Genomic DNA, 23,423 nt, shown 5'->3' with positions numbered 1-23,423 from the left:
TCCAGAGATATAAAACTGGAGTTTTTGAGGAGAACATGTTTATGCTCCTTAACTATCACTAACTTCACAGAGGGATGAGGTGTTGGAGCAGCATCTCAAGCAAGCAGTGGCAGCACCAAGGCTTGTGTGCGATGCCCATGTAACTCTTGTATAGGAACACAACCAGTTGACTATGGGGAGCATTGATGTTAGAAGCTCTTCCCTTCCAGGTTTCACCACCCTAGGCAACCGAGCACTGGGTACAGTGTTAGGGAACCAGCAGGTTAAACATATTTTCAGTAGCCTAATTTTAGTGAATACCTAATTATTCAAAAGTAATATTTACTTGCCTGGATTGTATAATGTTCTTAGTTTTATTTAATACTCAGTGCTCAGGAGCATAAAAAGTAGAGCTGTCTAATGATTAGAAAAATAATCACAATTAATCATGAGATCAAATAAATAGTTGCGATTAATCACAGTTTTAATCGCACTGTCACACAACAATAGAATACCAATTTAAACTTATTATAAATATTTTTGGATTTTTTTCTGTTTTCAAATATATTGATTTCAATTACAACACAGAATACAAAGTGTACAGTGTTCACTTTATGTTATTTGCACTGTAAAAAGATAAGCAAAAGAAATAGTATTTTTCAATTCACCTCATATAAGTACTGTGTAGTGCAATCTCTATTGTGAAAGTGCAATTTACGAATGTAGAATGATTTTTTTTTTACATAACCTCATTCAAAAACAAAGCACTGTAAATCTTTAGAACCTATAAGTCAAAGCATGAAGGGGTATACGAATGTTTACCATATCTGGCACGTAAATACCTTGCTACACCAGCTACAACAGTGCCATGTGAATGCCCTTTTTCACATTCAGATGACATTGTACATAAGAAGCAGGCAGCATTATCTCCCATAAATATAAACAAACTTTTGTCTTACTGACTGGCTGAACAAAAAGTAGGACTGAGTGGTTTGAGCTGAAAAATACTATTTCTTTTATCTTTTTACAGTGTGATTAACTGCGACTATTTTTTAAAATATAATTAATCAGTTTTGCGTTAATTGCATGGATTAATTGCGATTAATTGACAGCCCTAATAAAAAGTATTTATTCCATAAATATCCAGTGGCTCAATTTTTAAATATTTATTTTTTGCAAGTAATTTTAGAGATATTTTAACTGGTGAGCATTAGCATCAAACAATGAAAGATCATGAGCTGAGCAAAGATGAGTACAGTGGCAAGCATTAAGAAGGCACAATCATCCTATTTCTGCCCAACAACATAATATTCATAATATCATGAAAAAATATGCTCATTTTAGAGATCAATGCTCCATGCATTGCAAATGGCCTGGGTCCAAAAGGGTCCTGCTTCCAGACTATTTAAAGTTTTGACCACTCCAGGGTTTTTTGACAATCATGGTATACGGAAACTGTATGTGCAGTTTCTCTCTGCATGCTCGATGGTATAATATGGGAACCCATTTTTCCATGTTGTGAGCATAGAAAGAAGTTTGCCTTTATGCCATGGGAGAAATATGCCATGAGTCCACAGTGAAAGTACAGAAAGAATTTTGGTTATTGAATCATGAACTAGCTTTGTGTTAGACATATTTCACAAACCCACAACCTCTTCCATGTTTCAAAGATTGAATCTAAAATTTAGAAGGAATGGATTTATGGAGGAGTCAAGTTTATTCACTCTTTCTCTCTCTTCTCCAGCTTTAGTTTATTGTTTCCTCAATTCAGTGTTTTTTAAAAGTATACGTAATAACAAATGTTTGATTTCCCCCCTCCCAGCTAATAGTTGAAGGAATAACATTCTCAAGTGGCTCAATTATAACTGTTGCCTATAGCCAAAACAAAATGAAAGATTTCTGGAATAGTTTTGTGTGAAGTGCTATGCATTTGATCAGTTAAGGCAGCTATGTTCCACGGAGTTTAAAAGACTGCCCTAATGCCCAGGAGCAGAGCCTTTGTTTAGGACTACTTTAATAACAAAATAACAGCACAATATTAGCACAACAGTCTACAGTCTGAATACATTCCCTTATGGTTTTGAAAAAGAATGCATTTTGGCTTAACTGATGTCGTTCTTTTACAAAATCATTATGTTTGTGCACTGATGATTAATGCAATGGATAAGTCCTGTCTCCTCCAAAATACTGATGTAACATCATTATCATGACATTCAGACCCCTTAATTTTACATTGCAAAGACCCTAGCAATTTATTTCCCAGTTATGTTTGGGATAGGAAAAGGAGGAGGGATAGAAACTACGTATAAGTATAAACATGTCTGATATTTTTGAGCTCTACAATGAAAGAAATGAAATACACAAATCCCATAATAATTAGTTCAAGCACCTTTTGAGGTTTCAGAAAATGAACTGACATCATAAAACAGCTATTGGGAAGTTGTGGCAAATCTACTTTTGGAATATGTATCCCCTTTGTCTATTTCTTTCAGCTCAGATATAGATGCACAACCCTAAAGAGACGAAGGCTTTGCTGAGAAGTTGCTCCTGCATGTGGATGGTATTGCTTCAAATGGTTAATAACTGCACAATCAATGTGGTCTCTTGGAGAGGACAAAGGTTATTGCAAATTTCAGGTTTCTGTGCGTGTACATAGTTCTTGAAGAGCCAACATCTCAAGGCTGGCTGTGCTATCCATTATCTCTAACATCTCCTGCAATATCAAATACAAGATTCCCATAAACGATAAAGATGTTTCATTTTCAAATCTCCAGGATCATTAGGAGGCTTTTACTTTTGTTATTTTGTAAGAGAAGTCTTTCCAAAGTGTTTTTTGTTTGTTTGTTTTTGTATGTTTCAAACAAAGTAACTAATTGCCTCTAGACACAGATTGTACAGCACTTGAGAGTCAAAATCTTAAAAATATTATACAAAATTACTCACAATTATTTCAAATGAATGAAAACCCCAAACTCCACAGGCTGTTTTGTCTTTATTTAGAAAAAATGTTTCCTAAAATGGTGACTGCCTAGTAAACGATGTCTTCTTTTAACATCTTGACATTTTTGTCTATATAAAAGGTAGTGATGGCCATTTTGTTTTGTGGAAAACTACAGATTATCAAAGCTTTCCCTCTGTTCCATGAGCATGTTACTGTGATGTTTAATAGATTGGGGAAATTCTCAAAGTAAGTGGAAGAAACATTTAAAAAACTTCAGTTAACAGACATCATTGGAAATTCCTGGGACAATACTTCTAGAAAGTATTCTCTCCCTTTTTGTGTTCCATAAGGACATACTACTGGTTAGTTCACATTGCCTTTCCCCTCAACAGTGGTCTGATCCTGCAAATACTTACCAATGGGCTTTTGAGCTGATCACATGGACATGAATGATCTTTCTCATGACTACAATGAGAGCTGGGCGAGGCCCTTGGTTCTTACTAACATGAGTAGACCAATTGATTCATGTATGACCTGTAGTAAGTGTTTGAAGGACTTAGTCCTTGATGTATCTCATTGTTGGACTTTGCCACCTACAATTTGCACACATTTTGGAAATTAAATAGTTAAACTAAAGATACAATAAAATACAGTTAACTTAAATTCTCTTCCCTTGCATTTTAGCAGACACTTTCAGTCATGCACTTAATGGGTAAGCTATTCCAATTAGCCAAAAAAAGAATCATTTATTGTTCCGTCTTTTAAAATCTCATATTGAAAATCAAAAGGTAAAATGAATACTTAAAAAAGACTGTGGGGGCTTTATCAGGGGAGGGAGGATTGCTGTAATTTCATTCTAATAGGTTTCACTGGTCTTATGCATCTGATATCTTAATTATTCACATTACTTCACCACCTGGTCTCTCTCTTTATTCATATATATCAATGGAAGTTCTTACATTTCACACATTCCTTCAAAAACACGGAGAATCTTCTTAAATATGCACCAATGCCATTTGAACAAATTACAGTGATTTAGTGGGACAGTAAGTGCTACAGACTTCTTTTTTAAATGGGAGAATAAACAGAGTTTGCAGTTCTCAAGCTCAAACCATAATTTCAATTCTCAAAATGATTTTTTTTTAAAGTGGAAGTAATTTGTCAGGCATTTTGACCTATTTCAAGTTAACTTCTATTAGCACTTTTTGAAATTGTAAGGCCAATTGCTGTGCTAATTACATTAAATCAAGCCATGGCCCTATCTATATTCCTGTAGTTGCTATTGTTGACAAATAATGGTTTGGCCTGGATAAAGATCCAGCACCTGAGATCCTCTCTCTGTTCTACTCAGCTAATTTTCAAGCAATCTTTGTAAACAGCAACAGACCATGCACAAAAGGGTGAAAAATATTGCACAGACTAAGCTTATCAATATATACAAAAGCAGGAAATTATTTATGCACTGAGGCATCAACCTTGTTCACGAGCTGGTGTTTCTTTACAAATCACATTCTTCACAGGTGGTGCATCCTAGTCACATTAAGGATTTGCAGTTCAAACGTGACTTATCACCTAACCACATTTAAAAACACTCTGTTAACGACATTTTCATGTTTAGAGCTCAGCTGGATCTTTTTTTCCTCTTGTAATTTATAAAAGTGTTTATAATAGTTTGTATTTTTTGTCAGTTGTATTGGTTGGCACTTTATGTGTCCTAAAATCTCAATAAAAGTATTGATGGAAAATGTATTTTGCAGATGATCGAAGAAAGTCTCTGGGATAGGCCATAGGGTCTCCAAAATATTCCTGTTGAAAAGCAACTTAAATTTCTTAAAAACAAAAAAGCTTGGAAAAAGCCACGGCTATGGTGAATTTAATGATGGAAATTGGTGCATTAATTCACAGCCAACTCTGTCAACTTAATTTCACTTCCGAGTCAGACTGGAAGTGCTGAGTTCTGTCACTATTGCTGGGGGCCAGGTTTTTCAATGTTGTTTTCTATATTTTTTTCAAGACATGTTTAACATTAGAATTTCGTTTAGCCATTTCAAATAACACCATAAGATAGTGCAAAGGATTCCTAATTGTGAGAATCTGTTAGGAAACTTACAGCCTCTAACCAGGGGCGTGCGCAGATTTTTAACTTTGACCCCTTTTGGGGGAGGGAGCATGTTCTGCCCCCCCTGCCTTGTCCGAGGAGCTCACTCTTCCCTCCCCACCTTCTCCCTGCTCCAGCAGGAGCTCGCTTTTCCCTCTTTCCCCTACCACTGCAGCCCCAGGGCCAGAGTTCTGTGCCCCTGGCAATTATTGGGAGTTGGGGGGATACGTGCCCCTGCTTGTACCCCGTTGTGTATGCCTCTGCCTCTAACTAAAGCTTATTATGACAGTTAGTCCAACTAACCAAACTATCAGTCAGGAAAATTAATGAAGTTTTTCAGTATTTCCTAGGCATTATGCAAGAGTTTGTCAGGAAAGGTTAAGGGTTTGGATTGCCATAATGTAAAGCTTAATTGGGGCATTATAAAGGACACCGAAGAAACAAAACAAATAATTAAAACATGAGTTCCAGCAATAAATGAGTTAATTTAATGCTACCCAGTTTGTCAGATATTTCTCACTTTGAATCACATTGGATTTTTTTTAAAGAACTGGAATAACTGCTGTGTAGAGAACCTCCTGTGTCAGTCTAGATGGCAATTTAGGGGTACAAATTTAAAGAATTGTGTTTGGAAAAAGTAAACTTGAAAGTTGAAGACTCGGGTCTTTGCATTCACTCCTGACATAATTATATGCTGCTGGAAATTGCAAGTAAGGATCTCCAAACTAAAGGTTAAAATGTCCAGCTCAAATCTTAACTAGCGATTGTTGATATCTGAAAACTGTATCTGTTAGAGTTTGCCAGAAAATATATTTGGGATCATGGGGCTGAAATGACAAAACAGCATAGAGCTGTTGGGGTACCATAAAAGCATCTAAATATTAAGGCCCTAAAATTGAAACACCCTGAAAATGCATTCACAGGAAAATTTCTAATCTAGTTTATAATGATTCACAAACAAAACTGGACTTTGAATGAAAAATCCATGTTTAAAGAAGATAAGAAATGCTGACATTAAAGAATCATCGTATTTCCCATATCTCTCCCTCCTCCTTCTAATAGATTATGGGTAGCACAGAATAACACATAGAATGACTTCTAACATGAAATATGAAATGAAGAATTCTTAACAGTCAGATTAAGAGTTTTGATAGCTATATTTTTTACTAATTTGTATTTTTGCATAGTGAATGAGTACAGATGGACACTTAAACCCAATCCTTCCTGGCATAAGTGTGGTTTTCCCAATTTCTCTTTTAGATAGAATTGCTAATCTTCTTAAAATGTTATTGCTGACAGAACAGAAGTTGCATGTTGGAAATTGTAAATAAAAGATGCACAAACATGTAATGATAAATAAAAAAAAAAAAAGTTTTCTGGGAAGACCCAGGGTAGGGTAACACAAAAACAACAGAGGCGAAGGGAATGGAATTCACCACTAGATACCATAGGTATGCTAGGGTCTGTAATGCAGCTTATTAATGAGCACTGTTTCAGCCACTGGGCTGGAACTGTGGTCATAGCACAATTCTGCCCCCTATGTGTGGGGTTTGAATCATCGGTATCTCATAAATGATGCCCCTAAAATCCACCTGTTGGCCCTCCCTGTTTCCTCTCCGCTAGTCTATCTGGGGCTGGCACAGAGCTCTTCTTAATGGTATGCAGGAGGAGCAGATCCCTCTGCCCTCACGTGGCCACTCTGCCCATTGAAGACCTATAGGTAACTGAAGTTGGCCTTGTGTGGACTCCTCTGCATCTGGGAGAATTCAATCTTATTTCTGAATTTAATGTATTAGTATCTGAACTTTTATCCTGTTAAATAATAAAAAGAGATGTGGCGAATGAGTTAGGAGCCTACATTACATTTTCAGAAGATACTCAGAAACTAGATGCCCAACTTCTGTGAAAGTTAGGTGGCTAAATAGCTTTAAAAATCCAACCATTAGGAGCTTATCTCTCACTGAAAGTCAGTGGGATTTAGGTGTCCAGCTGCATAGGTCACTTTTGAAAATGGGATTTTGGTACTTAAGTCATTTAGGTTTAAAATCTTTACCCATTAGCTGTAAAAGCCAACCACAGTTTATCAGAAAAGCCACACTCCCCTCCCTCACCACTACTAAAAACCTGAAGAAATTCCTATTTCCAGTACTCTGTAGAGTTTCAGTACATGTAGAGTTACATGTATCAGGTTGTTAAGGGTAACAGTAGCTCCCTTACTGTAATTATTTTTCTACAGAAATGTATATCTGCAGAATATTTTTACATTAAATTGAACATTTTTTTTCCAAGCAAAAACCAAGAACTGTAAAGCAAATCTACTGGTAGTTTTTAAAGGATTTAAGCTTTATCTTAGTGGCCTTGGGCCTTTTTTTTTTAAATTTTGTATTGATTTAACTAAATAATAAACTCTGGTGTTTAGAAGATTGGATTTAAAATGCTACAATACAAAATACCCAACCTAAATAACCTTCCTCATTACAAGGATATAACGTTAAGATTGGCATTTCTCATGAACATTGTGAAAATAATGACATTTATTTTAAAGCAGTGAATATTTTCCTCCTGAGCTGTGCACGTTAGGAGGCAGGACACACAGAGAAAAAAAAGGTCATGGCACTGGCAGTTTGATGAGAAATGAATTAATTTGATTATTTTCATGGTGTGGATCAATAACACCCTGCCTGAGACCCATTGCTCAAAGGCAGTTAGATAATCAATGGAATCAAACACAGCACGCCTTTACCCAGCCCTAAAGCCTCTCTGATCTTTTCTGGGAGGACGCTTGACGCTTGTGTAACTCTAATTTATGTCAACTGCATATCAAAGAAATTCCAAGGAGATTTGGTCATAGGGTATTTTAGTGGTAGCTATTTAAAATCTATTTATAGATGTTCCTTATGCAACTTTGTGTTTAAGTGCTTCTCTCTTGGGTGCATGGAAATTCCTAGAAAAGCATAACACACAGTAGCTACGTAGAACTAAAGTAACATTAATTGATTTAGGGGAGGAAGGCTGGACAGAAGGGGAAAATCTTCTCATGTCCGCCAGACATGCAAATAAATCCTTCTCCACACTCCAAGAATTTGCTCTAATGATGCCCCGGATACCCGGATGTTGGCATTTTCAACTTAAATGAGCAGTCATTGGAAAAAATTAGTTCTGCACAAAGCTGGGGAAAAGAGTGAAGGAAATGATTTTGCTCTGTAACATCTTTATTCAATTGCTATGCCAATTTCACATTGCCTTTCAAAACGTGAAATTCAGGAATAGTGCTTCTAATACTTCTTACTTAGTTCACTCTTCCTGAGGCTGCTACTTTTCCTCCCACCAAAGGTCCACAAGAAGGTAAAATGGTCCCCAGTGATACTGCTAGTGCCACAATGTTTGCTATACAGAATTAACTAATTTCTTAGAAATCTATGGTTAGCCTATACATTTTTTTATTAAACCTGAAAACTGTTTTTCTATCTGTCCTGCAGCCTTCTCAGAGAAGATTTTTATTCCTTGCAGTTCAGTTGCCTTCTCAAATGTTGCACAATCTTTTTGAAAGAAACTAGGAAAACATAAGCCACCAATTACAGGAATACAGACTATGCAGTAAATGTGGTTTAACTGATGTTTGATGTAGTAAAACTTGTTTTCAGCATCAAGGTCATTGATTGTCCATAGCAGCTGAAGACAGGATAAATATATTGCTCTTATTAGATCCCTGTTGATTGTACAAGCAGTTTTAACTAATCCACAAAATAAATATATGTAAAATTGATCAGGTGGTTCAGGGTCAGCTCTAATTCCCAAGGTCAAGTAACCCTTTGAACAGTTTCTAAGTACATAATCTTAGCCCAACTCATCAAAGGCAACTCACACACTGATTTCTTCTATTGGCTCTAACAAAACACTAAAGTTTAGGAGATTAAGTGGAGTCAGCTTCAAAAAATCAGAGTAATTCTTCTAACATGCTTATCCTCCCCTCAAACTGGAAAACTACAAAAGCTGAGGCTGAGTGATGCTATTTGAAACTTTACAGTTGAGCTGAAATTTTGTATTCATTGCTGGTTGAAATATTTTTCCTCACTGCTTTCCACATCACAGTAAATTCATAGCATAGTTGTCGTGCACAGATTGTCTTAGATAAAAATGTGGTTCTAAAACTTGTACTCAATTAGGGCTATGCTTGTTTCATGATAGGGTTCACAAGCTGAATTCTGCAATTTGGTTTACAGGGGGCTGAAAGAGAAACAATCCCTGTATGTTTACTAGGAGATTTGAGATCAGAGGTCTCAAACCTGCAAGGATTCACAGTCATCTTCTCTCTGGTCCCATGGACTCTGGGATCCTCTCCGCTTAACTGAGATTTCTTTGACAATGGAGTGAAAAGGATTATGGGAGGAGCAGCAAGGGAGGATGGCTGTTAGAGGGAGGTTCATTAGCTTTCCAAATGTGCAAACAACCGCTGCTCATGTTCACCAAACTTTTGTGAGAGTGAAATGAGTAGAACGGGGCGAAAGCTTTTCAACATTTTTCCCCCCTGAAAAATGCATTCTTTAGGTCCCAAAACTATTCACCAAATCCGGGTCAAATTTGACAAATAATTTTGGTTGGGAAATTTTTTTTGAACGAGTTGAAATATTTAGTTTCTTTTTAAAGTCGATTTGAAACAGTGTTTCAATTTCAAATTTGTCCAATTAAAAACAACAACAACAGAAACAAAACATAAAAAGGGTGAAAAGCACCTGATGTGGCTGAATCAAAACAAAAAATGCGAGAATATTTGTTTGAGTCCATTCAAAATATTTCAGCTGATCTGAAACAATTTTGGGGTTTTTTGATTCGATGAAAAAATTAGAAAAAAACTGCTTTCAGTTCAAATCAAACCAGATTTTTTTTCCCTGATTTTTTGGTTCAGCCCCAAAACCAAAAACCCCCCCCAAAAAAACATTATTCACTCAGCTCCATAACTGAGCCCCTTGAATGGAGAGGCCCAGTTTCAGGAAAATATAATTATTCAAAAAAGCACTTAAGCATGTGCGTTACTTTACAGACAACCTAAATGTGTTTCTGACGAGAGCATGATTAAACTGAGGCCGGCACTGATTTTGAGTACTCTTATAGAATCGAGCAGCTCATACAGCATTGTATCCAATCAATTATATTTTAATTATGCTTTCCATCTGTTTTTTTATGGACTGGAGAGTGAAAAGGAGAAAAAAGGAGGAAGGAAGAGGGTTTTTTTTAATAAATACGTTTCATTGTTCTTATTTGTGATTGGACCCAAAGGCTGTTATTGAAGCTAAAACAGAAGAAAGGATCAGATTAAGAAAGTTAGCATCTGATACAGCTTAAACATTCAGTATAACTTTACTAAAAAGTTAATACTTGAAAATGTATTTAGATAAATGCATTATTTATATAAAACAATTTACATTTTAAACTGGGACTGTAAAATAATTAAGATATGACTGCTCTAGCTTTTTTGTCTACCCTCTTTCCCACTGATCAGTGTGCCTATTTTCCCAGCCTGTCCCACTAAACTCTGACATTTTGAGTCAGGACTTCCTGATATGAAAATTCATTAGCTCTAACATAGGATAATCCCAAATCCCTACTTTTCCCTCAAACCCCCCACTGCACATGTCGTGAAGTTAACCTGCCTAAACCCAAATGTAGGTGGAATGTTCATATTTTACATTTATCAACTTTCAAATCATTATAAAATTATAGCTAAATATTCTATTTACAAAATTCATCTTTACAATTTATTATTTGTAAAGGAAAAAACAGTAAGCGCAGACAGTTTTAAAAGACTCTATGTAAGATTTTTACTTCAAAAGTAAATTCCATACATTCAGTTTCTCATAGCCTTAGATCCACATTCTTGGTTCATGTGTTTATACAAAGGTGATCAAGAGTATGGACGTACAGAAAATAATTTCCTTTGAAAGTAACACTACAGCATTTTTACTATGCTTGTATGTCTTGTAAGACAAACAGACAGTTGTATTAATGATATGACATATTCATCATATATCAAATCAGATAAAAATAAATTGTACATAAAAGTTGTGTTAGCACCTCAGGGCCAATAGTCTAAGGATGCATGTCAGAAATCTAGGACAGCAAAAAGCTATCATGCTCTCTTTCTCTCTGTGGCTAATTCCTGGCTGAAGCCTGCAAATACAACATACTACAAGAGTTACCACCAGTGACAATGAAAGGCAAAAAATGGTTTGCCTTTCTGTAGTTGTTGTTCTTTAAGATGTGTTGTATATGTCCATTCCACTGTAGGTGTGTGCGGTCTTGTGCATAGATGTCAGATAAATTTTTCCCTCAGATGTACCCATAGGGGCGGCTTGAGTTCCCTCTACCGCCACACATCACTGCATGCTGGTATAAGAGGGTGGAGCCACCTCGACCACCATCAGTTTCTTCTTACCAAAAACTCTGATAGAGAAAGGAAGGAGGGAGGGTTGTGGAATGGACATGTGCAACGTATCTTGAAGAACAAGAGTTACTGAAAGGTAGGTAACTGTTTTTCTTCAAATAATTGTACATGTCCATTCCACTGCAGTACTCAGAAGTAGATTAACATCAAGGCAGGCTCGAAGTCTACCTGAACAATGACTATAGAACAATCTGTCCAACACTGGCATCATTCCTGGAGTGATGGGAAATGGCACACTGAGCAGCAAAAGTGTGTACTGGTGACCATGTTGTTGCTTTGCAAATCTTATGAATAGGTACTTGCACTAGTAAAGCTACTGAAGCTGCTTGCACTCTAGTCAAATGAGCCAACACTGTAGGGGGGTGTGACATTAGCTAACTGGTAGCAAAAACAAATGCAAGAGGAAATCCAAGAGGAAATCCTTTGAGTGGAAACCAGTTTGCCTTTCACTTTGTCTGCAAGTACAACAAATAACTTAACTGAGAATGTAAAGGGTCTGGTGTGGTCAAAGTAGAAGACCAATGGTCTCCTTACAGCCAACAAATTAAGCTTCTGCTCATCTGTACGTGTGTGAGGCTTCAGCAAAAACACTGGCAAAAAAAGTTGCCTGATTATAGTGTAAACTGGAAACAAACTTTGTCAAGAATTTTGGGTGAGAGTGGAGGTAAACTTTATCTTTATGGAAAACTGTATAAGGAGGACCTGAAACCAAATCTTCAATTCACCCACTCTCCTTGCTGAGGTTACTGCAACCAGAAACATCACTTTCATAGGAAGGTGGAGTAGGTAGCAAGTCATGAGAGATTCAGAGGGAGGCCCCATTAATTTTGTTAACAGAAGGTTGAGATCTTATGGGGGAACAGGTTCTTGTACTGGAGGGTATAATCTGTCCAACCTTTTTAGAAATCTGATAGTTATGAGATTGGAGAAAAGCAGTTTACTATCCACTGGAGGGTGAGATACTGAAATTGATGCCAAATGTATTTTAATGGAACTGTCAGGCTTTGATGTTTTAGGTGCAACAGATAATCCATAATGTGGTTAATGGAAGCCTGCACTGCATTATTCTCTGCAGAGACCAGATGAAAAATGTTTCCATTTGGCCAGGTAAGTGCACCTAGTTGAAGGCTTTTTGTTGTTCAGAAGCACCTCCTTGAATGTTTTTTGAGCAAGTCATTTTTAGTGGTGTTAGCCATGAAGCATCCATGCTGCCAAGTGGAGGGCCTGTAGGTTGGCATGGAGCAGACGGTTGTGGTTCTGCGAAATCACTTCTGAATCTAATGGGAAAGATAGAGGAGGCCTCACTAACAACACTAACAGGGTCAAGAACCAGTGTTGTCAAGGCATGCTAATGTGATAGTATGAGGCAAGCATGATCCTCCTTGGCCCTGAACAGGACTCTGGGTAGTAAAGTATTGGAGAAAAGGCATAGCGTGGGAAGTTTGTTTGTGATAGCAGTGAAGCCAATAGACCAGGGCTGCAACACCTCAGGAACAGAACTGATAGCATTTTCTGCTGGCCTTTGTTGCAAACAGGTCCACTTGGGGAGTTCCCCATATCTGGAAGATGGACCAGGCCATGTCTGGACGTAGTGACAATTCGTGGTGAATGGAAAAAAGACCTGCATAGGTGATCTGCCAAAGTGTTCTCCTCACCTGGGAGGTAAGGAACTTTGAGGTGAATTGAGTTGGTTATGCAGAACTATCAAAGTAGAACTGTCTCCTGGCACAGTTGGGAAGAACGAACCTTCTCTATCTGTTCTTTTGCACAGTTTTTAGAATTAATTTGTCTCAATTGAGTTGACTCAGTGCAAAGAAGGTGGATTGAATCATGGCCACAATGGACAGCACTTGATAACGTTACCAGCTCCTCACCAACCAGCCATCCATGTAGGGGAACACAGATTCCCAATCTTCACAGATACACCATTACTGGTGCCATGCACTTTGTCAAAATATGAGGAGCTGCTGATAGGCTGAATGAAAGTACTGTGACTTGATAATATGTTCCATTTGCAGGAACTTGTGGTGGTCTGGACAGATCTCTATAAGGAAATAAGTGTCCTTTAAGTTGAGGGCAGCATACCAGGCACCCTGTTCCAGGGTAGGAATGATGAAAGCCAAGGTAACCATGCTGAACTTTATTTTCTTTAGGTACTTGTTTAACTCTCTTAGATCTAAAATAGGTCCAAGACTGCCTTTTGTCCTGGGAATGAGAAAATACTTGGAATAACAACCTTCCCCCTGAGGAATGAAGGAACTTCCATTATTGCTCCCGCTAGAAGGAGAGATTGGATCTCTCGCAGAAGAACGGTCTTATGAGAGTGGTCCCTGAAGAGAGACAGAGAAGGCAAGTGGGAAGGGGGCACAGAAATAAATTGAAGGGTATAGCCCAGATCTGCAGTGCTTAGGATCCACCAATCTGATGTGATGAGAGTCCAAGCCCAGAGGAAGTGGGATAGATGACTGACAAAGGTATATGTAGGAACAGATTCAACTGCAAGTAGTGGTGTGCTGCCCTTCATAAGGTGATCAAAATTCGTGTTTAGACTGGGCTGTTGGTCAAGAAGACCCTGCAGTAGGAGACAATGCCCCTTTTTTCTCAGCAGATCTTGGGACCAAGATATAAGGCTCCAATATCTGTCAGCCTGCTGGGGCTGGAATTACTTCTTCTTTGTTCCTGGTTTGTAAATTCTAAAAGACTTCAATGATGCCCTGAAACTTTTTAGGCTATCGTTCATCTTTTCTGAAAAGAGGGATTTCTGAAAATGGCAAATCCTGGATGGTCTGATGTACTTCAGAAGAGAGACCAGAAGATTGCAGCCACAAACACCTCCTCACAGAGATAGCAAGTGCCGGAACAAATTGCTGAGTCTGCCACATCCAAACTGTCCTGAAGAGCTGTCCTTGCCACCAGCTTACTCTCTTCTATCATGAAAATGAACTCCTGCCTGGAGTGCGCCAGTAGCCTATCTTTAAACTTCATGATGTTTTCCCATAAGGTGAAGTCATAGCGAATTAAAAGAGCTTGCTTGTTAGCAATTCTTAGATGTAGCTCTCATATCAAATAAAGTTTACAACCAAACAGGTGTAGACTCTTTGATTCCTTAGTCTTTGGCACCGATGCTTGGTGACCTTGACTCTTCTATTAGTTGCTGCTGCCACCATCAAAAAGCCTGGTGCCGAGTGAGAGTAAAGTTATTTGAAGCCCTTAGAAGGGACAAAGTATCTCCTCTCTGCCCACTTTGCCATAGGCAGGAGAGAAGAAGGTCTGCCAAAGCATTTTAACCGTTCCAGAATTGCTTCATTAATCAGAAGCACCACTCTGGATGGTCCTGCAGAAGTTAAAATGTCCACTAACTTGTCTAAAACCAATGCCACCTTCTTAAGCTGTTCTCTGGTGATGAAGAATCACTCACCATCTCTACAACCTCATCTGGTGAGGAGGAAAAAGATGCACCAGGAAGCTGAGGCAATGACTGCTCTTCCTCTTGTGGTGGAGAAGCTGTCTGAAGAACTTCTAGTTGCTTGGTACCTGTACTGGTACCAGGCATCGGAGAATGTTGTCTGTGGTGCCGATGATCTCCATGCACCCTTGAGGAAGTCTACTCAGACAGGTGAGGAGAGGGCCTAACAGGGGTAGGGATACCTCATGATGTCCTGAAAGGCCACTGATATGTTGGTGGTGGACCCATGTTTGCACAGGCCATCGTCCATTGTGATGTGTCCACTGCTGGGACGGCTGTGGCATCCACAGACCACAAGGCTCATATGGAGGGTAAGCTTTCCATCTTGTATGGGACACAACAGACCCCACTTCTGAATCTGACGAAGATGACTCTGAGTTCTGCGATAACGGTGAAACAGAACTCATGTGGACAGGAGACAGGTAAGCCAAATCCTGAGATGGCGGAACTGGGGACATTAACGGTGGCTTGGCTCTGAAGTATACTAGCATCCCAGGTAACAGGAGCAGGATCAATATTGCATGCTTTTGCATAGCTTCCGTAGGTACTACAGTTGCTGGTACTGGCTGGAAGAATTCCTGCATCACCAGGGATACCAGTACCGAGAGGTTAAATAATTCTCTGGCAGCAGCGTGTGCTCCCAGCACCATCAGTACTAGGACTGGGTCTTGGGTTTGATGAATAGAAACTTCAGGAGGCAGCCTTGATGGATCTGGCACAGGTTCCAGAGGTAACAAACCGTTCTTTGCAGCAAAGCAGTGCTCTGGGCAACACTTCCTCTCAGAGTCCCTTCCAGAGATCTTGCTTTTAGCAGGCTTGGTACCAAAAATCTTACTGGATAAGGTACGATGTCCTTGACAGATCTGTGTTTCTTCCTCAGTACCAGATTCACAGAGCATGGTGCTGAAGACACCTCAGGAGGGCACTCTGAACTCATGGTGCTGCACTTGGAGCGTGCTCTGGACCTGACAGCTCTGATGAAGGGAGATCTGCCGCCTCCACACTGCTCTGTCTTTTTTTGAGTGATGCGTAAAACCTCTGCACATGTGACACTTGTCACTGATGTGGGATTCCCCAAGGTATTTCAGGAAGCTGGGGTGTGGGTCACTGACCGGCTTTGGTCTGGCACATAACTGGCAGGACTTGAAGCCCAGAGAGTGAGGCATGGCTACAGTCCCAGTCCGAAAAATCAAATTTGGTTCAAAAGTGACCTAACAACTAAAATTGAACATTAACACTAACTATACACTATATCTAACTAAGCACTAAACGAGAAACAGACTATATACAAAAAGTGAGGGAAATAAATGTGTGTTAGCAAGATTGGAAGTACTCCAACAATCATCACTGGCGGTAAGACGGAACTGAGTATGATTGGGATTGGCTCTCTCCTCTTATACCGGCACACAATGGCATGTAGTGGAAGAGGGTGCTTGAGCCACTCTGATGCGTATCGCTGAGGGAAAATGTTCTCTGATAGTTATGCATATGCCTACAATGGAATGGATATGTACAATCACTTGAAGAAGAAAGATATTTTATAGGAAAAAATAAGAATGTCTGTCTCCACATTTCATACATACACTCAGAAGCTAACACTCATTTTACACAGAAGCTGCTTACCTTATCGCATCTCATCAGCCCTAAATATCTGAGAGACTTGCTGCTTTGTGCAATTTGGGTGGCTCCCTGGTCTGTAATTTCTTTACACCATCCGACATCTACTGTCTCTATTGTCACACTGTATCGTCCAATGGCTATCAGAGCTGAAAGACAAAGTATAGAAGATAATACTAGAGATGGAACAACTAGGTTAAATGCACACATGCACACCCACTTGAAATAATGCAATTGGAACTAAACTCCTCCTACAGATGTTTCATAATTTTTCTTAAAAGCTAAGTGTAAAATATTCCTTAGAAATATGCTATATAGCACATGGCTTTCTCTACTCATCTGTATAATGTCTTCCTTCTGATAAATGTCTTGTACATTGTAAAGGGACACACATTTTTCAACATTAGTATTTCACTACTACATAGCAACCTGCATATTTCCAAATTAGGAATTAAAAACATGAATTTAATATATAAAAGTGTATTCTAGTGAAAGAAAGAAAATGTGTTATGGTGAATTACCTACAATTAATTAGAACTTTTTCCCTGAATTATTTACAGAAAACAAATAATGTAATTTTTAAAATGACGAGAGTTCAATTCAGCACCAGTTACTGGAGTGTCTCCCATCTAAACCACAAAACAAAACAAAACAAAACCACACAAACTTACTGTCATGTTATTTGTATTATATATTATCAAAAAGCTGCAAGATATATATCCCACTAGATAAGACATTAGATGTTTCTAGAGATCTGTTAGCAGAATTGTATACTTTATGGACTCCTTCAATTGATTTTCTGAAGGATCAATCCATCTGTGAAATAACTAAAGAATAAATGACAATTCCACCTGACTCTCCTGTGAAAACAACTGAGATTATATTTCTTTTATGAACAAACAATCTTGCCAACTTGATAAACCACTACTACAGGAAAATTCAGAGAATAATATGGCATTTTATGACTCATCAAAACAAGTAATATCTTTTAAAAGCTACAGGTAGTGGATGCTCTTCAATATGCATAGTTTTCTATACCAATATACTCTACAGTATACCATGTTGCTTTCCATAGGTTGTACTGACACTAACAACAGCACCTTGCTGTACCTTACTATTGCCTTACTACTGGGCCTTGTCAGTGACAATTTTTCAATAAAAACATGAATATTTGCGAGAAACTTTTGTTACTCATGCCATGTCTCAGATTTAGTGTTATTCATGACCTCTGCTTGTTTTCAAATATAGATCTTTTTAAACTTAATACAAAATCATATAGTAATAACTAAGGTTTTTTTGGAAAAGGAATTACATACGTGTCCATTGTTATAAAGTGGATTGCATGTGGTTTTTGTACTGTCATTACTACTTCAATTGTGAAGTAAGTTTCTTGCTATACTTCCTATGGGCATATCAGCTTTTCCCATATAAAAATGTTCATCATGGAGAATGCTTTTCCCCAAATTCTGTCTAAAACCTGATTTAACAATAAATTAGTATAAAAATCAATTACAATATTATGGATGGCTGGTAGCAAAATAAAAATGTTCTGCAGTGTAATATTAGGAGAAGAAGATTTAATCCATACTCTTTGTCAACAGATTGGCAACTATCATTGTAGTAAACCACATAATTTAAAGCATTGTATTAAAAATCTGATATAATAAATTATAATACTGCGTTATGTGACACTACAATGACGTATTATAAACATATGCATTCACACATATATTTCTGGAGAAGATGCCATTTTAATCACCAACGCTACATTTTCAAAAAGCATGATTATGTGTGTAACTGCATTCCAGCATTTGTGTGAACAATTACGTTGCTATACTAGCTGCTGCAAATCAGATATTTGCATGTTAGGTATCTACATAGGTATTTGCATACAGAAATGCACTAACTGCATATGGAAATATAGGCACAGACCTCTGGTGTTTTTCTAAAAATGTGACATTTGTAGCAACATGAAATCTCTGTTCACACTTGCAATGGAGCACATTATTTACTTTACACTTCCTACTCCATGTCATACCCCATCATGTAGTTAGGTATGTGGTAGCTTCTTATCTAATTTTTAAAAGTTCACCTGAGAGGCATTATTGTGTTGTGGGTAGGGCACTGAGAATAGAGATCTAGGTTCTATTCCCAGCTCTGCCACTGACTTGCTATGTGACATTGAGCAGGTCACCTCTTGGAATCTATTGTCCATATTGTCTATTTATATGTGAGATCCTCAAGACTTGAGTAGTGTTATTATGTGTCTGTACAATGACTAGCACAATGGGGCCCTGATCTTGGCTGGGTGTGTAGGTGCTACTATAATACAAAAATATTAAAAACAACTGCAAGAAACCTAAGTAGCTGTTAATTTGTTATATTTATTGGTTTCTCCATAGGGGAAATTCTTGATTTAACCATTTAATTTAATTTAAGCAAAATAATAATAAAAAGTTACGGTAACATAAATGTTAGGAATAAAAAGCCCCGTTTTCCATAGGCTGTCTGTGAGCCACAAATATATTTTAAGAAACACCTTTTTCTTGACACCTTTTTGCTACTTCTGTCTGCTGTCAAAGAATAACTACCAACAATAAAATAAAACACAATACTTGGTTACTCTGAAGAAGGGCAGTGATTTAACAATAGACTATATGATTAACATCTTTCATCGTATGTTTTGCTGAATGCATTATGCTACTAAAACTCTTAGTGCAATCATAAAGGCAGAAGAGTCAAAGGTGCATTTCATTATCAAAGACAGCAAGCCTTAAAAAACAAGGGGAGTGACAACACAGATTCAGTCAGAATAGAAAAACAAACACATAAAAAAGAAATGCAGCTGGCCAGCAGAATAATCCAAAAAATAAGTTTATAAAGTTCTCTTTTAAGATTTTAATATCTTTTTTCAAAAATATTTAACATTGAATCTTCCTATATTTTTACCATCCGCCCCCCCTCGAATACTCCCTTAAAGTCTAAATTAAAGTTTTTTGCACCAGAGCCACAGTGGAGGGAGTGGAGATGCACTGACTTGAGTGGTACTTGCTCTTTTGTAGAAGAGGAGAAGGAGTAATATTTTACCTGCTAGAATTTGAGGTGTCTTAAGCAAGAATAAAAGCCTGGTTAATCAGTTTAAAGTGCACTACATTAGGGGTTAGACCAATTTAACAAGATTGATTTAGTTAAAATGATGCAACTTTTCTAGTATGGAATGCATCTGCAAACAGAAGCAGCAGTGTGAAAGGTGCCCATTTAGATTAACCGTAAATTAATTCTGAAACCCAAATGGTGGCAGTTTGAATGTCATCAGGTAAACTACATCACAGTCTGATCCTGTCAGGTAATGAGCTCTTTCAGCTTCCAGTGAAGCCAATGGGAATTGAATGAGATTTTTCATTTTACAGGAGAGGCTCAGCACACAACAGCATTAGACAAGCATTGCCAATGATTTAAATATTCTGGGATTGCATGCAGAATTTGAGTCTGCAAATGGAGTTTAAGTATTAGCTGCTTCCCTTCTCCATCCTTAAGCCTAGGTGGCAGGCCAATGGATTCAGATAAGTGAGGATCCTATGGCTATTCTCCCAACCTGCCTCTCAATTCCCCCCCATAAAGCCACTCACGGGAGATCACCAGACACCCATGTATGGAGACCTCCTGCTCCTTCACATATGGGGTATAGAGGCTTCTATTGTACCATCTGTTCTGCCTACCAAATCCTTAGCGTCTTACCTCCCCGTCCATCCACCAGCAAATGACACCTAGACTAATTTTAACTTTAATTTGATTTCTAGGTTTCTCTTAGTAAATTGTCCTGATTTAATATTAAAATGGAGGTCCCTGTAGTAGCTCCACAGTTAAGATGGAACTGAGTTTAGAACTTAAAACAAGGATTCAGCTTCTTTGTTATGGATGAAAAATACAGTACATCTTCCCCAAAATTACAGAGCTTATTCTTTCAGCAGAGAATGAATTTTCTAAGAATTTAAAAGTAAATCTGTTAAACAGTTTATGAGTTAACCTTAACTCTACCCTGCAGGGATATCACCAGGGTAAATACATGAAAATAATCTAATGTGAAATCAGTTGAATCTAATACAGGCCCATAACTGAAATGCCGTAATCAAAATCATGTGATTATTGCCATGAGAGGGTAGAGCTAAGGTGCTTCAGAGCCCTGACTCTGTATTTCTATCCCTTAACTTATTTGGAGTTATTTTAAAGTTTATTTCTTAACTCTGGGTTTAAAATATCGTTGTCAGAATAATTACAACATCTCTATAGTTAGTATGTAGCCTAAATTACTGATACGTTGTCCCAAACTTAACTCCATTTTAATGTAATTTTTATCTGGAAAATAATATAATAAGAACACACTATGCTTTGCATCATTTATCCAGGTAAACTGACAGAATGTCTAGTGTAATTAAACAAAATTAGATCTCTTTAAAGAAATAATTTTACTAAAATGCACCTCATACAATAGAGTATAGTAGAGTACTTCCATCTTAACAAGATCTAGCTCAGTTAACTGAAAATAAACTGTTATGAAATCCAATTGTGCTGCTATCCACTTCTTTCCATCATCTACATATTGCATATGCAACAGGCACCACATTAGCCAGCAACAGGTCAGGATCTGAGAGAGATGTCTTCAAATATTGATCATGATTGACATCACAAAGAAAACCGTAGCACTATATATATATACATTCATTTAAAAACAAACTCATGTTGGTTTATTAGATCCAATTCATCATTAAGCCTTTAAAAAGGTAAAAATTAGAGTTTAAAATTCACAAAGGGTTTACATATCAAGTAGAAAACAATCTTTATATTAAATCATACCAGGTAATGGCTTTCTTCTGATGGCACTTGCCATTACATTTTATTGACTATGTGTATCTCAGCAAATATATTATTTAAGGGTCTATGATAACCATCTATAAGCAATTGAAGGGCTTAAGAACAAAGAAAGGTGAGGAATTTTTCAAGATGATTGAGGGAGAAATAACTAGATAAAATAGGATGAAAATGAGCAAAGGAAAATATAGATTGAATATTAAGAAAATTTTGTAAGAGTCAGATCTGCTGGACTGTGGAATATTTTCCCAGTGGAAGTTGTAGAAGTCTCTTTGCTTGAGTCATTTAAAAAGTGAGTGGACAAAGCTCTAGAGAGATTACAGAGAACAACATTGTACTGGCAAGGATCAGACAAGAGGATTTGAAAGATCTTTTTCATCTTCAATTTCTATTCTGTTAAATTAAAAGAAGAATGATATAAACTATGCAGATAAATTACAGAGATTTCAATGCAATAAACTGATTCTATATATAATGTTTTGTAATATTGCATTTCCACTCATCTGTGGAATATCATTCAGAAAACTAAGTAATTCTTTGTTCTTAAAATAAACTCTATTCACTGGTGAAGTACACAACACAGCAAAAGAGATGACATTGCAGCTGAAGCGGATTTTAAGTTTACCGTATACTAACGTGTTTACCACCAATTAAAAGGATAAAAATAGCTTATCCATGTTGCATGCATGCATTATACAGATATACCATGCAGTAAACACTGAATATACATTTAATATAGAAAAACATTAGCTTCCATGTGAAAAGAACCTTCCCTTATGATTAACTATTAGTGGAACATCATACTCCTGAATATCCTGAATGTATCTTTCAGCCTTTCAGAAAATATAATTTGATTTATTTTCAGCTTCTAAGAGTGCACCCAGTATAACTCTAATATCGTTGCTCAGGCAAAATTCTTCACTGACTGCAGGTACCTTGTTTGAATAAGGCCAAGGACAGCAGAATTTGGCCTTATGGACCAAAACCAGGTGCCATGTGCAAAAGCTCAATTAAAATAGCTTTGCCTGCAGGATGCTCACCCTCCAAGACCTGCAGTGCACACAGGAACCAGAACTGCTATGATAACCTACATGGATGTGGCAGGCTGCAGTTTGCCAACTAAACCCCATGTGGCCTAAGTGATCCATGCTGTGCAAAGGCCCACTTGCTACACCCATAACCTGCCTGCACATCTCAGAAAATGTATATGCTCTTCTTGAGAGCACATAGGTGTTGTAGAAATCTCTACATGAACTGTCTGTTGCTTTAGTCACCCTACAAAGTAAACCACAGCTAGTAAGGTGTTTTTGGCGTAAGTGACAAAAATATGTGAAAAAATTATAATAAGACCTCTTATAATATTTCGGTTGGTCCGTACAGATTGGCAGGTTTGAAGGCTGTCCATGACTTGACGAAAGATTGCTTCCCATCCTATCAGACACAGACTTACCACCAGTGGCCTAAGCATATGTGACCTCCAGGCTTGATTACTGCAACTCATCTCTATAAACAAATCTGGACACTGTGAAAAAAAGTTCTAATTGGTACAAAACACAGCAGTCCTTCCGCTAACCAATACAGGTCACTGTGAGCACATCACCTATTTCATCCTTTGCACTGGCTTCCCAAAGAAGAAAGAGTCCAATTCAAGTCCTCTGTCCTGACAGCCAAAGCCTTCCAGGGCTACTATGGTTCTAGCTCCATGAGAGATCTCTTCTCCTTCTGGGATTATGACCTCCGACAACTAGATTTCAGTGGAATCACAGACCCATTGACCAATAGGGAGGCTGATGAACACAGGAGATGGAACTTTCACAGGAACTGGACCTCAACTATGGAACTCACTGATCCAGCAAACAACTTAAGCATATACTTAATTTTAAGCATGAGTAATTCCTATGAAATAGGAAAAATGACCATGGATTTCACCACTCATAACTAAATGAAAACTCATCTCTTCATCTTGTTTTCCCCACACATCCACATAACAAAATATTTTTAAAAATAAATT

At 37.7% G+C, this 23,423-nt stretch overlaps 1 protein-coding gene across 1 annotated transcript in view; it reads right to left on the bottom strand.

Annotated features, from left to right (window-relative positions):
* The window catches only part of FBXL17 (F-box and leucine rich repeat protein 17), a 422,229-nt gene that overhangs the window by 8,017 nt on the left and 390,789 nt on the right, over positions 1-23,423 (bottom strand). The window contains exon 8 of the mRNA XM_067568742.1: positions 16,550-16,692. Within this exon, the coding sequence (XP_067424843.1) occupies positions 16,550-16,692 (143 nt within the window). The remainder of the gene's footprint in view (positions 1-16,549; positions 16,693-23,423) is intronic.

Source organism: Emydura macquarii, unplaced genomic scaffold, assembly GCF_026122565.2.
Source record: "Emydura macquarii macquarii isolate MOO-44397 ecotype Brisbane River unplaced genomic scaffold, CSIRO-AGI_Emac_v2 contig_2897, whole genome shotgun sequence".
In the NCBI taxonomy this organism is placed as follows: Eukaryota; Metazoa; Chordata; order Testudines; family Chelidae; genus Emydura; species Emydura macquarii.
Note: the sequence above shows the minus strand (reverse complement) of the source record. Positions and strands in the feature narration are given on the sequence as shown.